This window comes from Melopsittacus undulatus, chromosome 6, assembly GCF_012275295.1.
Source record: "Melopsittacus undulatus isolate bMelUnd1 chromosome 6, bMelUnd1.mat.Z, whole genome shotgun sequence".
Classification (NCBI taxonomy): domain Eukaryota; kingdom Metazoa; phylum Chordata; class Aves; order Psittaciformes; family Psittaculidae; genus Melopsittacus; species Melopsittacus undulatus.
Window position 1 is genome coordinate 16214423 of NC_047532.1, and position 16356 is coordinate 16230778.

Genomic DNA, 16356 nt, shown 5'->3' on the forward strand with positions numbered 1-16356 from the left:
CTTTGCTAAGTTACTTTTGCCTTTACTTTTCTCATCTAACCTTTTTTCAAGGAAGAATCTGGTCTCCCCAGGTGCAATGGGCAGGATGTACTTCAGTTAATTCTCTTCTTCCCCTTTCAGTTTGTTTCAGATTGAAGTACTATTCCCCTTTCATACCTCTTTGCCATCAGTCAGGAAAATCTACTTAGGGCTCCCCAGTCCTGAGGACAGTATCTCTTTATTGGCCAGAAGACTTAGATCACAGTCTAACAGTTCTCTCCATCTGAAGGTGGTAATGTATTCTCAGCAACACTCACTGCATCTGCTGAACAGACAAGCGTGAAGCCATGTTTTATAATCTAGTAATACAGCAATGCAGGCTCTTTCTTGGCCAGTAGTCTGGCCTTTTCTTTATCACTGAAGGACAGCATGCCAGAAAGGGCATAATGCTGTTGTGCTGTATAATAACACGAAGTTCAAAGACTGCAGTTTTGCATGTTTATAGATTAACTGAAGATAATATAACTCAAAATAGAACAACACTACAATCTGAATATTCAAAGTACTGTGTAATAAAGAACATGCAGGGAGAGATTAATATTATTAAACTACTATGAATTATAGGTTATCTGATGATTTTATCCTTGTTCCTGGACAGCTACATTAGGCCAGGAGGAGCAGATGGAAACTTTTTGCTAGGCCACAGTCACTTGACAGCTTCCTTCTGCATCATGTAAAGCCTCCATTGACAGATTTTTCTCATGTGTCAGTTAAATGGAAAAGAAGATTTAACTCTGTCTTCTGCCTGCTTTTCCTATACTACCTTATGGTGGCAGTATTAAGAATATAATCTTTTCTAGTTCCTTCATCTTTAAAAATAACAAATTCTTTGTTAGATTCTTTTGAAACAGCCTGAAAATTTGTCATGGGTTTATTAACATTGTAATCAAAAGGTTTTGAGAAAGAAGAAACTCACAACGACTTGGTAATATTAAGTTTATGATTAGGCTAAGTTGGACTTGATGATCTGAAAGGTCTTTTCCAATCTAAATGATTCTGTGATTCTGTGGTCTTTATCTAGGCATCTTTTACAAGATGCCTAGGCATCTTCTTTACAAGAAGATTATTACTTTTAGTTGAGACTTACAAGTAAGCATTTAAGAGGAGGAACTGAGTCTTACTGCTTTACTCAGTTGACTCTTTGCCATCCATTCTTTCACTTTGGGCCCGGGCAGCTTGTGCATTCTTGGCAGAGATCTGTAGGTTTCCCCTGAATTAGTCTTTGTATCCTCAATTCCAGGTGCTGGATCACGAACAATTAACTTGACTAAATGTGAAGGGTATATGGACACCCTTAATCAAAGTGGCCCTGAATGAAATGGAAGAAAAGGCTTCCCTGTGGCTGCTGTTATGAATTACAGGTGCATGATGCAGAGGGATAAATTGTACCAAGTGACAATATTGTGGCCATACAGGTACACAGATGCCCCAGCCAGGTCTAAACTTGCCTGCGGTGTCCTCAACCTTTAGGCAAATTGTATCAGCATGCTGGTGGAAACCATCTAGCTAAAAATATCATAGAATCATAGTATCATAGAATAGTTAGGATTGGAAAGGACCTCAAGATCATCTAGTTCCAACCCCCCTGCCATGGGCACGGACACCTCACACTAAACCATATCACCCAAGGCTTCATCCAACCTGGTCTTGAACACTTCCAGGGATGGAGCATTCACTACCTCCCTGGGCAACTCATTCCAGTACCTCACCACCCTCACAGTAAAGAATTTCTTCCTTATATCCAGTCTAAACCTCTGCTGTTTAAGTTTGAACCTGTTACCCCTTGTCCTATCACTACAGTCCCTAATGAATAGTCCCTCCCCAGCATCCCTGTATAACTAGCAATTTTAGATTTAGAGAAAACAATCTAAATGCTTTAGATTGCTCTCTGTGGGTATTTTTTATTCAGTCTAAAACAAATAACCTTGAGGTTGCAAATAATAATTTTGCTAAAAAATAATAACATGCATTATTTAATATCTATCTTTTTAGATTATGATTAAGTAAGAAAGAGTCTGAATTGTCTTTGTACTATTGCAGTACTTCCCAAAGAGAGTAAGTTTCAGTCGTGTTCCCTTGGGAACACTGGGGATTTATATGCTGAGTGTTGGCCTGGATATAAATATTTTTTAATCTGGGATTGACATACCTCTGAAAATATGGGTATATAATAGAAAGCCTGACAGCCCCTTTAACTGTGGTGTCACTAATACATTGATATAATCTGTTACCTCAGCTAAGGTGTTTTGCCTCAAGAGGTGGAATACATTTATGTATGGAAAGGTCAGTTTTAATTAATAAGCTGTTTTCATCATTCAGGGCCAATATGAATTGCTTGTAACATTTGTGTGAAATAGTTTTCAATATAAAAATAAAACAAATTGAGCTTTATGTCACATTCATCATCCCTTGTAACCCATTTAAATGTCAAAAAATCAGTACAGACCAAAATTCTATTTCTAGAAGCTTTAGTAACCCTATTTATCAGAGTGAAATAAGATATTATCATCCCATTATTCCATCACATGCCTTCTGCACTCGAAGACATACACATTTCTTCTAGTTTTCTCTTACATTGAAGATATTTTCTCTATTGTTAAATATTTTTTGTCCAAACAATAAATAGTGAAGAAAATGCTGAGCCAATGTCAGAAGAATGAACACCTGGTTATATTATTGTATATTTCTTTCACTATACTATAGTGTTAACGTATAATATAATGTATAAATATTAAGTTACTTTCTTGTACATTTCTCAAATGAAAAAAATCCCTGTGTTCTTCCACTCTTCATTTGGAAACATGTTTTTTGCATACTACAGTTTGTTAGTTTAATGTTTCTTTTGAGAGGACAAAACTTTCACTGTAGTCACTACTCATACATTTTGACAAAAATCATGACATTCTATAGAAAATTTACGTCCTCATCTATTTTATTATAGAATAAGCCCCATGTTTGAAAACACCTGAAGTTCTTTTTCTGAGTTTTGTTTCCTAAGCAAGCAAGGCTCAGGTAATCACATTCCTCCATGACTGTCTCTCCTTTATAATGATTTTCAGATTTCAAATATGTTTGGGACGGAACAGTCTCAAAGGTTCTAAGTTTTAAGAGGTGTGAAAATAGGCAGCAGGATAGAAGAAAAAGATCCCATTAAAGCTTGCAGTGAGGAATATGCCACTGAGGATTATGATAGATACTGCTGAGGAGTTCAATCCATGAGGAATATGAATGCTAGAGCTCCACTCAGAAGTGTGTTCAGCTGAATATCAGCCTATTGCATATAAGCATTCTGCCACAGGGCAAGCATGTGCAAGAATCAAGGCTGTGTGGCTTCTTACTTAAGGAAGCTTTAACATATAATGCTGTTGTTATATCCCAATTCTTAAATAAACTTTGAAAAGAAAGAATTCATTTACTGGTGCATATGTAAAATGGTGCAAATCCCATGTTACATAGAAAAGCAGGGGGGAGTAACTTTCTACTGTTTATTATAGTTTTCTTGGTTTATGCTCATGCTTTTGTTTGCTTTTATTGCAACAGGTAGTGCCATAGGAAGTGATGATATCATAGCAGGGAATGTGAGCAAGTACACTGTTCTGCCTGTTGGTTATTGTGGACTGCCTAAAAAAGGACATCTTATATTTGATGCCTGTTTTGAAAGCGGTAAGCATTTTTGGTGTTTTTTTATGTTGTGGAGATGTCAGTGTATTAATGCTTTTAGCTATATCACTCATCTTTGTAGAAAGTGTTTTAATTCGAAAGAATTGCATTAAAAGCTAATTAAACTCAGTGATTTGCTTCAGCCAGAGTGACATAAATTCAGACTATTCAAATGTAAAAAGGGGTGTGAAGTTTGTTATTACAACTGTACATTTCATCAAGTCCATCTCTTAGCACATGTAGATACATAACTGGATTTTATTCTACTGTTAGATATGGTACTTAGACATAACAAATCTCATCTAACAAATCTACATCTAATCAAAGACGTAGTATTTACAATATGTTATTTTAAAATGTTATTTGGAAATTTACTGGAGAAGTTAAGCTCATAAAGTTAACCTGGCAAAGTGCCAAGCCCATCCTTGCCTAGTTAGAAGATCTTACAGATGTGTAAACATATTTCTTTGTGTTTCTTGTGGCCTAATTTTGTACTGCTGAGGTTAATGTAAGTTCAGCCTGTGATGTCAATAGAAGGAAAATTAAACTTTAGGAAGCTACAGCAAATTGAAAGAGAAATTATTTTTGCAAGTTATCACATTAATTTAAATAATATTTTTTAATCATGTATGTTTATATGTATAGGGGGTATGTAGGTAATAATATATATGTTTAAATTTTTGTGTTACATACATGTGTATCTCCAGATCTTAAATCTATTACTATTGGCTTACAGATCTGCAGAGCACTGTTAAACACCATATGTACAAAAGGCATTTGGCAGGATAAACCATAGTTTCAGCGTGGTTTATGTGCAAGGTGCTGGTAATGCCAAAACCGCCACAGTGACTTGTAAAATGAGCTTTTTATGAAGAGTTACACCCCTCAGGGTAGAATACTGGGTGCCAGTTCCTGGATAAATATTAAATTGAGTTATTTAAATCCTTTGATTACATTATGCGAAAGGTGTAAATAATGCAGTGAATAATGAAGAGTATCTTCTTTTTAAGGTATGTCTCTAATGGTTCAGGCAGCAGTTATGTGGTTTTAAAAAATACTTAGAATGCTATTTCATAATAATGATGGGTTTATGAATTTTTGTATTATGAAATTAATCAGTTGACCAAGCTAAGAAATTTACTTTATTGTGTTAGCTGCTCTGCAATGAAAAGGATCATCATCAGCCATCAAACTATTTGAAAAGTAATGTGAATTATTGCTTGATGGTTCAATTCCAGTTTTTGAACAATAGAATTAATTGTATTTTTAAATTAAAACATTTATTCAGTTCAAAGGTAATGCTCATACTTTATATACTTTGACAATAATAGCATGTGGTAGAGGCAGATGCTATTTGAAATCCTGTGTTTATTTACATTGTAGCATGATGAGACTGCGATGTTGCTTTGCATATTAAGACACATCCAAAGTACAAATATGAATAAAATTAATACCTTCATTTACTTTCTCATGATGGCAATGTACTAGCAAGAATGATAATAATATTGTGTACACCTCATATGTAAATTCACTTTATCTTTTCTTATATGTCAGCCAAGTAATTACTTAGAGTATCTCAACTGGTCAAAACAAATTAACTGATTATTGGATATTTTATGAAATTGTTATTAATGTTGAAATCTATCCCCTTCTATTATCCAAACAGTAGTATGCAACATTTATACAGTAGTGTATTGATGCTCTTTGAGTACCAGCTTAAAAGGGTAATATCCTATTGGAATTTATTTTTCAAAGAACAGGTTATTTATAAAACTGATCCCAGCTGGAGTACTGCATCCAGCTCTGGGGTCCCCACTACAAAAAACACATGGACCTGCTAGAGGAGTTCAGAGGAAGCCACAAAGATGATCAGTGCTGGAGTACCTCTCATGTGAAGATGGGTTGAGAGAGATGGGCTTGTTCAGCCTCGAGAAGAGAAAGCTTCAGGGAGACCTTATTCAATGCATAGAGGGGACTTATAAGAAAGATGGGAGAAAGACTTTTTACAAGGATTGTTATTTCTCATTTTATTATTATTGTTATTATTGTTAGTACTCTTTTGTACTTTATTTTAATTATTAAAGTGTTCTTATCTCAACCTGTGAGTTTTACTTTGTTTTTCCAATTCTCATCCCCATCCCACTGGGAGAGGGGGGAGTGAGCTAGCAGCTGCATGGTAGTTGTCAGCCGGGGTAAAGCCACACACAGGTTTTAAGCTGAAAGTGGGTAGATTTAGACTGAGGAAAACATAAGGAAGAGATTTTTTATAATGAGGGTGGTGAGGCACTGAAACACAGAAAAGCTGTGGCTGCCCCATCCCTGGAAGTCCAGTTTGGACAGGGCTTTAAGCAACCTGAACTAGTGGAAGGTGTCCCTGCTCACATCAGGGGGCTGGAACTAGTTGGGCTTTAAGGTCCCTTCCAACCCAAACCATTCTAGGATTCATGATTCTATGAAAATAAATCACATTCATTTTGTAATAATTCCAAGTTTTATGTAGTCTGAAAACCAGTGTCCAGTCAGCTGTTTTGAAATGCCTTGCTTTCAAAAATCATAAAAAGTAGAATTGAAACAGCCACTGGGATTCCTTTTTAGTCCACTCTGGTTTTGAGAATCAGAATACACTATTTTTGCCATTCCTGGCAGGTATTTATGTATCCTTTTCAGAGACTTTCAGTGAGGAAAGTTTCAATGAGAAAGCAGCAATCCATGCTAACAGTGCAGTTTGCTCAGTATAAGAAACATTTTCTTTCTATATTCTTACCAAAAATGCATTGATTCTTGTCCAGTCCTATAGGCACAGAAAGCTGAATATTCCTTTCTACTTAGACTTAATGGAAAGCTGCTGGTCGTATCTTCTCTTGGTCTTTCCCTCCTCAGGTTAAATAACTGCTATTTTTTCCAGTAGTTCCTTACTGGTGACATGTTCCAAATTTTCTATCATTCTTTATTTCCTTTCTCCAGCTGTTCCATGACAGGCAATGGTCCAAGGTGAACATCATTCTCAGATAAGCTGGTGCCAGTGCTATGTAGAGCTTATTACATGACATGCCTTGCAATCTATTTACTTCTGCTATGTGACAGTCCAATCTTTTTCACAAAAAACCTGTTGACTTCTATAAGATTTGTGACCCATTATGGTGTCCAGATCCTTTTCAGAAGAGCTACCTAACCAGTCTGTAGCTTGCACTTAACCTATCCTAATGAATCTAATACTAGTGAAAGAATCATTGCTGTAAACTAAATGCAGTTATTGAAAATGAAGAATGGTGGTTGAACCCTTTATCTTTTAAATAACAGATCGAGGAGTGAAGGAGAGAGAGAATTATCAACTCACAAGTGTGCCAGGAATTTGAATTCGTGTTTCCCATAAGTCAAGTTAGTGTTCCAACTGGAATCTTCCTTGTTGTTTTCATTGATATTTAAGAATATACATGGCCAAAAGAAACTTTTTATATTGATTTATCATTGGCATAAAAGAAACTGATGGAAAGTCAGATTTTTTTGCATACCACAACATCATGTTTTGAATAATGTCAGTTTTCTCAAGAAACATGAGTTAGTTTCAGGGGAAAATGGAAGCACAATTATCTACACATAGCACCAATGTAAAGGAGATGTCACATTTGAAATGTATACATTTGGTCAGTTGTAATTCCTTTTCCTATTAGTCATTAATGCATTAAATTATTAAAACAGTTTCAGTTTAGCAGCAATTTATGCTGTCCTGTGGGAGCATTGCCTATTGACTAGTTTCTCTGAGTGTGGAAGCAGTTCATGTTCCCTGCACTCTCATCTCATATAAATCAGGAGAAACCTCAAATATAGTGGGTTCTTGTGGTAGTCTAGAGGATGCCATCAGGTAACACGTATGACTTGCCCTATCAAATACCTTGTCTTGACTGTCTAGAGTCCATCAACACCTATTCTAGCAGGGTATGAAGCATGGCTCACGCTGTCATGCCTTCAGGATGTGTTTCTGCAACCACTACAGAAGTATACCTTCAGGAAGTCTGTAAGAAATGCCTTCCACTCAGCAAGAAATGCACCTTCACTGCAGTGCTCATAGTGCTTTGACAGGACCAAAGTTCCTCTGAGCTCAGAATACACTTGGGCACTGTGCCCACAGAGGCATCTGTAGATGTTTTTCTCATTGTGTGCAGACTGCTGTAGCCACAAGTTGCCCTCACTGCTCCATCACAGAGTGCTTTCAGGGTGGGCACAAAATGGCTTTAGCTTTTACCTCCCCAGGCTCTTGATGTATGAAAAACTTGTGTTGACACTGCCAGCTGTGGTTTCACAGAATAAAAATGTAAGGGGAATTCAAATATTGTTCCTTTGGTTTGGTATGATCTGGCTTGCCAGTCACCACAGACTGGTATTGGTTGGTCACACTGGCTTGTAAGTACTTCTGGATTAACCACAATACCTTCTGTCCTGCCTTGTAGGGTGTCATGGGGAATATGGGAGGAAGCTGGAATTAGGTGGGTGACTATGATGTGTTGTGAGGATGGTTAAAAACCCCAAACTCAACAGTTTCTGCTGTTTGTGGCTCCAATTGCTTGTTTTACAATTACTTTTGGGGATTAAAGGAACAGTGTTGGCTCACAGAGGTTCAGAAATCTCAGCATTCATACTGCTAAATACTAGGGCTTTCTAAAAGGTTTTGAAAATACATATTTTGGCTTGTTATTCAAATATAATGCTGTTTAAATGTTAAAAAATACTGTGTTTCTTGAAATTAGAAACGAAGCTGCTGTCTGCTTTTATTCTCATTTCAACCAAAAAGTGGAACTCCGCCAAGAGTCATTAAATCTATCTTTTGGATGAATTCTTATTTTTTTAATGAAAAAATGTTATGATTGGGTAATTTGTGTATTGTGGTTTATGTTCAAAAGGTTGTAATTAAAGTTTTGTAAAATTTGAGATCCAATCTCAATTACTGTAAACCTCATATTATGATGTTGACTGATGTACCACCACCTTGCAGTGGAAATGGTTGACAAACATTAGTTTGTCTTCTACAGCAGGTTTATAAAATATTTTGTATTAGACACCTGATTAAAAAAATTAGTGCTGATGGATTGCAAATGCTGTTAATCAGTTGGGAAATGTGAAGATTTACAATGTATTAAGAGATCTCATGTGACTGAGAAGCACCCTCATATCATTTTTAAGGTTTTAAATATCTTTCTATATTTCAAAAATAGGATAATGTACTTATAAAACACTTTGCACAACACTCAAAATTGCAGTAAGTGATTGTAATTCCGCTGATCTCATTGTAACCACTTAGAGGCGTGAAATAGGCCATTGAGCTTTACCAGGGAAAGTATCTTTTGAATAAAAGCAAAGATAATATAAGATGAATTGCCCTTTGGGGGTCCCTGTGTCCCAGTTGCTAAGACTTGACATGTAACTTTAGACAGCTAAAATTAGGTGAGATTAATCTTACTTGTGATTAATAAAATACTATAAAATTTGAGTTGTAAAACATTTTCTGAAAGGGACATTTTTGTTTGTAAAATGTTTAAAAGTGTGAACTCAGATGATACAGAAGATGACACTGTTAGCATTATGTTCAAAGGAAAACTGAGATCCACCCTAAGAAGTAGTTGCATTTTGGCTATCTAATATGCGATTGTAACATGCTTCCAAAACTGTTAAACAAGCTGTTTCTGTGTGTGTTTACGTTTAGGTGAACAGAAATACCCATCTTCACCTTGATTTCAGTGGCACTACTGTGATATCCTATAACAGGGATTAAGCAATACAGGCAAATGTAATAATGGCACATTAATAGAAGTAAAATGTGTAAAAGCTGTTCAAGGCTACTTTCTACCAGTGTAAACAGTTTTAGTGGTAGACTGTGTTTTGGAGCAAAAAATAGTTGTTATTCCAAACTTCCTACATTATAATATGTCATGTATAGCTAGAATCACGAAGTCAGGTAGGCTCTCTTGGCTTTCACATCTATTGAGAATGCTCATACATAATGTAGAAACAAAATAAATGGAAGTCAATATATTATATCAGTAATAGTCTGTTTTCAGCCTACTTCAGTGGCATTGAGGTGTGTCTGATTAACGAAACACTTTAGTTATTTACTTATTTGTTGACAGCAGTGTATGCCGTATTTCGCATGAAGATATTAAGTGGTTATTGCTACCAGTAGGGATAATTTAACAAATGCTTCCCTTCTCTGGAAATGCCAGTTCAGAGCAGTGTTACTCTATCAGAATATCAATACCATTGCACTACTGCAAGTTAGAAGTCACACAGAAAAATCAAGAACAAAAGATTGATTAGAATTTTTTGTTGTTTTTTTAATGATGACCCTAGGCATAGATTAATGGATGTAGCATGCACAAAGTGATATCAGTTAACATATATGACATTACTCAGATGTCTCAAACTCCGGAAAAAGCATGTGAATGATTTATGGAATTGATATTAATCTCTTTCCAGTAAATGCATTACTAAAGTTACATGGGAAATTGATGTTACTGCTGTAATGCCAAATTAATTTCTTTCTTGCTAGGTCAGCATTGCAAATGGAACTAAATATTAACCTCTTAAATATCTAAACAGAATATACTATGGAGGACATTTTTACAAGGGGGTAGAGACTTAGCATTGATGTGATACCAGCTAACAAACATTGCATTAGTTGGGTGTCTTAACTTGTGGAAAATAGATTTTTAATGACTTATGGAGCTAATGGCAATGTGAGAAGAATTAGTATAATAGCATCAGTAAAGAATTGGTATGTTAATTGTAGTTGGTGTGCTGATTATAATTTTCACAGTCAGTTTATCTTCTGATTATCATGCTACCTTCTTCAAGACCTCATCTTTCCCTCCTGCCTCTGTTTCTGCTGTTTAACTGACCTGAGTGGGATGGGAATAAGCAACTGGAAATGGAAGCTGAAATGTCTGAGATCAGATAATTGTAAATTCAGAGCAGATTTTCAACAGCCTCTCTATGAGAAACAACCAAATAGAGCAGTAAACCTTGGTCTGGAATAGGCATAACTGAAGAGGAATATGTTAGAGGTCTATAAAATCATGATTCCTAGTCAAAATGTCAGTGAATATGAAACAGTTGTACCCTGTCTGTTCTCTTTGTACAAAAACTAAGGGCCATCAAAAGAAACTAAGTTAGCATGTGGAAAGCAAACAGAGAATAGTTCCTCACATATTGTTTAGTTAAACGGTGGAGCTTCTTCCTGCAGGATGTTGTGGATACTGAAAGTTTATGTGCCATGCTTTCAAGTAAAGTACAGATGACAAGACGGGGGAAGACAAATCATCTTTTGGTGCCACCATCTCTGGCTCAGATGGTTCATGAACTGTACAGTGTAAACTGGGGAATTATTCTGGGCAGAAATCTTCAAACAATCACTTTGTGCTCATGCTCTTCTCTGGGAATCCATTTCTGACAGTTACTCAGTTACAGACCTTGATCTCACCTGATACATACGTCTGGTTAAATGGTTAATCACTTTTCATACATATGATAATCTTCTATTATTTTCTAAAAAATAGATTACAGGTTATAGTTACAAGACAAAATTAACATCATGCAAAACTATAATTTGATCAGATAATAGGAAAGAAAATCTTACAGTTATTGTTTCCATTCAAACTAATATTCTTAGGAAGATAGTGGTTGAAGATGGTGTGCTGACACCAACAGCGGTTGTCTGGAAACACACCTGGTACAGATCCAGTCTTAAGATTTCACATTATACATTCCTGGTACTGACATTTCCATCAGTCTTTCAATTTTTGGTAGGATTTTTGTAAGCTTGCTCTTTGACAGTGAAAGAATGAAAGAAATTCAACTTTGTACTTTATACAAAGATGTTTACATCATTTTTGAGAGTAAGCAGCAGGATTTTCATATATACCAGGTTCTGAGATAAATTTTCCAGTTTCCATTTTCCTGGCTCTGTTCAGAATTTTCCATCTGGAAAAATGATAGAGGGAAATACAAGAAAGAATAGCAATGTCCCTGCCAGTGTGAAGGAACATTACATTACACTGAACAAATATCCTTATCTGAATGTACAATCACTGAAATAAATGCAGCTGTGTTTATTTCAGCATAATCAGATATATTTGAATATAAAATCATGGACATAAATGCAGCTGTGTTTATTTCAAACTGCACATGTTAATATGAACATGAATGTGACATCAGTTAATCACTCATGAATGTATGGAGGTATGTATATATGGTGGCACAATGGAATACTGAGACAGTTGAAAGTACGAAATGAAAAAATCCAGCTGAGGTTCTTCTTTACCTAAAATCTTTACTAACAGCATTGGAAGTCACTGATGAGGAAATAGAAAAATTCTTCTCATATAAGATCTCTGCATTTGAATAAATCTATGGTTACTCTATGGAGTAACAGGTGACCTTCAGTTACTGACTATGGAAATAATTGCTTTGAATAATTGCTTCTTAAAATAGAGAATTGTGTTAGTTTTCAGTGATGGGTAGGTCCAGGTTGTTCTCTTCTGATGGGTGCAGCGCAGACGTTAACTTTACCATTTTGAGCCTTAAGAAGAGCTTCCAACCACCCTTATGCAATTTCATCTTGCTGGGTTCTCAGAGAATCCCAGGGAAAATACAGTGCAGAGCACTGACAGTGGAAAAAATATTGGTATTGTTTGTTTTATTATGGATGCTTCTCCTTGCAGGTGTCCCCTCTGCCTTCACTGTCCTGTTTATATCTTTAATTTCTTATAAATCAGAGCCATTCAGAACTAGAAAAAATTGAGAAGTCTTCTTTACTCTGCTTATGCAGAAGGTGCCATGTAGATTATCAGAATGGCTGTATTCAGCATTAAAAATAAAGTGACAACAGAACAGTAAATATTTTGGAGCTAAGGGGTATTGGAAAGGCTTTATTTTCATCTGGGAGAAGGCTGAAATATTCTGCTAGACTAAATAGTGGTATTTTGTTCAGTTAGTTCAATAACCTGTAATAGTATCCCTGTTTTGCAGAAGACAGTAGCACAAAAGACATGGTTCTTGACTGCCTAGCACCTTTTGTAGTGAATCTCAGCTGTGTGAAATGAGCACAGAATGGCTGAGAAATGTTAAGAGTGCTTTGCATCTGTTTCATATGAACTGAATGGTGAAATCTCAATTCTTATAGATTGTATCAAATAGTGAAGAATGAGGGAATAGAAGGAAAGGAGCTGAAGCATAGAAAATATGTTTGAGACATTTGTACTATGTCCTGCACTCAGAGGGATGTTGCTGTGTGCACAGAAGTATGCTGCTGCTGTTTCTGTGTTACTGTGTTGAGTTGCAACATGTGGGGCTACTCATTTCCTCAGGACATAGCTTAGGCCGCACTAACTGGGAGAACAATATTTCTTTTCCTTGCTTCACATCTGTAGAGAAAAAAATACCTTTGATTTATCATATTTTTATTTTAGTTTAAATGAGTTGAAGATAGTGGAGCAGGCTGCCCAGAGAGGAGCGGAACCATCCATGGAGGTATTCAAAGCCTGAGTAGGCACAGTACGGAGCAACCTTTTCTTGCTGACCCTGTTTCAAGCAGGATGGGTGGACTTGACAATCTCCATAGATCCCTTCAAAATCACTTAGAAGTGATACCACTCCTCTTCCTCCCCCTCCCCCCCCCAAATTACATACACTTCAGATAGATTCTGTTCTTCTTGTTCTCTAAATTGTTTTAAAATTCTCAACTGCCTGCTGTGCCAAAGTTAACAAGCCAAATGAAGCTCTTTGCTTGTTTGAGCTGCCACTGTAATGCAGGAAGAGACAAAACACTCTGAAATGCATAATGGTCTGTACTTTTGAAAGAATATTGGTTGGAAAACATACTTCAGAAGGGGTTGTTCTGCATAAACTAAATCTATTTTTGTTCTCTGATTGACACTATCTGATTTTAGGAGAAAATATTGTAGAATATTTTGCTCAGCCTAACAGGAATTTGGGTATAAGTTATTAGGTGGGAAACACGTTATTTTGGATACATGCAGAGCTTCATTTTGCATTTATTGATTCTGTTTAGTAACCTAATTGCCTTCTTGGTTCAGCTTTTAGCATGCTAATTTTGATTTAGTGTTTGTATTGCTGAAAACAAACTGGGAACAAACCATATATTATCACTGTGTGTTCTTTAGACAGCTACTGGAATTTCAGGATCTACTGCAGTAACATTATGTGAAGGTAAATTACCACAATATATTAAGGGTTATTATTATATTCTAAAAATTTCTGGTAGAATCACATCTATTTTCCTCTCATCTGAAACTGTGAGATAGCTTTTTGTTCCTAAGAAGTATAATTTATTCTGATTTTAAAAATGTTTTTGAATGTGTATGGTTGTTACTGTACTATATTCTGAACAGCTCCCTTTTAGTAACCTTTGCTAAGATTGTAAGTGTATGGCAAATATGTGATGTGAAATACTTGTAAGCCTTTTTTGTGAATGCAGTATAAAAATATATAGAGCTAAGGAATAATACATCTAGATACTTTTTTCCTTCCAGCATTTTGGTGGTCAGCTTAAAAAATGATGTTTGGTGGTGGGTTTTGAAATGATTGAATAATAATTATTTTGACATTTGTGTTCCTTTTTATCTTTCTTATCTGCAGTTTTTATTTGCTTGTGTTGTTTCATTAATATAACCTTTACATTCATCTTTCATATTATGTGAATTGTGTAATGAAATATCTTCAGTGCTCTAGTGATCATATAAGTGGACACACACCTGCAGTGAGCTGGCTGCCATTTGTGTAGGCACAGTCAAATTAGGCTGTATAGCAATGTCAGCACAGCCCCAAATGTCTTGAGACTGGATAGATGCTGAGATGGTTAGTTCACTCCTGAGGTTTGTGCCATTACCGATACACTGCTGTCAGAATACCAGAGCCGGCTAATTTGTGTCTGGATCAGGTGACATATAATGCTGCACTTACTCCTCTGAAATGCATTGTAGATGTACTCCTTACCAAACAGGGAAAGGAACAACAATATTAATGTATGCTTTCTTCTGAAAAATAAAATATGATAGCAAGCTGAAGCCTGACTCTTGGTTATTATAGCATGTATTTCCTGTGGCTCTTCTGTTTCAGTAGCTTCAGGATCGAGCCATTCTCACTTATCCCAAACACTTGTCATCCTCTTAACTTGATTGTCGCAATGTTATCCTGCCTGTTATTTCTATTCCCTTTCTGCATTTTGGTAAATGTTATTACTGAAGTATCTTCTTTTGTATGTTGAGAGAATGTTGAGCCCCACTTCTTGAGCCTGTACATTGAATGCTATACCAAATTAAACCCTGTTATCTCTAGGGCTCTATGTTATTGGCCTTCCATTAGCATTTGTTTTGTTTTTCGTTATTCCCATCTGTGTGCTCTTCTTTATCCTTTTGGATGTAGTGATTCATTTATTTCCTTCCCTCAAATTTGCATTTGCAATTTCATCAGTAAACATTTTTGTCCCTTTTATTTCAGTCATGTTTTCCCATTATCACGTGATTTTTCTCTGCAAAAATCCTTATTCTTTTTTTAACTTGAAAGATTTTCTTATAGCAGTCTTTCCAAATTATGTCTGTTTTGTTTTAATTATTTTCCTTATTTATTTCAAGGAACTCAGATCTGGAACTGTTAATGTTTAGTGATTACTTGTCCTTAATCAGTTTGCATGTACTTTTGGACAGGAAACACTTCTTACCAAAAACTTCAGCTGTGCGCTTTAAATCTTTTCTCAAGCGAGGAGATCTATTCCAGATGCCAAATCTTCAGTGCATGGTCCAGGGCCAAAATCAATGGAAAAATCTTTGCAAAACGACAATTTCTGTTGGCTGTGGGTCAGATCATAAGCTTGTGAAACTTCCTATGAATTAATAATTATGTGGCATTTGGGAAAATGTTCTGGTTTTCAGTGAGCTAGAGGTCAGTAAGACTGAATGCTGGAAGACAGATAACGGATTAGATAGCATGAAAATAAGAACATTCTGAATGATTACAATCAAGTTCAATTGGAAGTGTCTGTCCAGTATGTCTATAGTGTAACAATCATTATGACAACTAAATACTTCTTATGGTATGCATACGTGACTTCCGAGACCCCTAATTTTATTTTCTCTTTAGAATGTTAGCCTAGTTAATAATAGCTTATGCTTATAATCTCTTACTGCAGATCACCTTGTGCTTTACAAGGTGCTTTTGTTTTCATTTCATAGTTCAGAAATCTGAGGCTCACAGAAGTTAAGATCTTCAGTGTTATGCAGTAGAATCACCATTTGAAGCATTTTGACATTATCTTCTTTGAAGTACACTAATTGGATTTAAACCCACACCTTTGATTACTCTTTAAAACTGAATAAAGTATGTGTCATCCTAAATCACAGTGGATAAGGCAGACTTTCATTTGTTGGGATGGTATTTTAGAGTCTGCCATGCTTCAACAGATAATTAGGAATAATAGATATTCTTGCAGATATAACAATAAGTGATACTATTTCAGCAGTACAGGAAAACTTAAATCCTGTTGGAAAAATTATGTTAGGTTATCTCCACTGACTCAGGCTAATGAAGAATGAACCAGTGGAGTAAAGAAAGGAGGAGGCAGAACAAGCATTATCCTTTTCAACCTATTCA

At 35.9% G+C, this 16356-nt stretch overlaps 1 protein-coding gene across 1 annotated transcript in view; it reads left to right on the forward strand.

The window, feature by feature from the left end:
* The window catches only part of AGBL4 (AGBL carboxypeptidase 4), a 952894-nt gene that overhangs the window by 15174 nt on the left and 921364 nt on the right, over positions 1-16356 (forward strand). The window contains exon 2 of the mRNA XM_034063537.1: positions 3580-3702. Coding sequence (XP_033919428.1) covers positions 3580-3702 — 123 coding nt within the window. The remainder of the gene's footprint in view (positions 1-3579; positions 3703-16356) is intronic.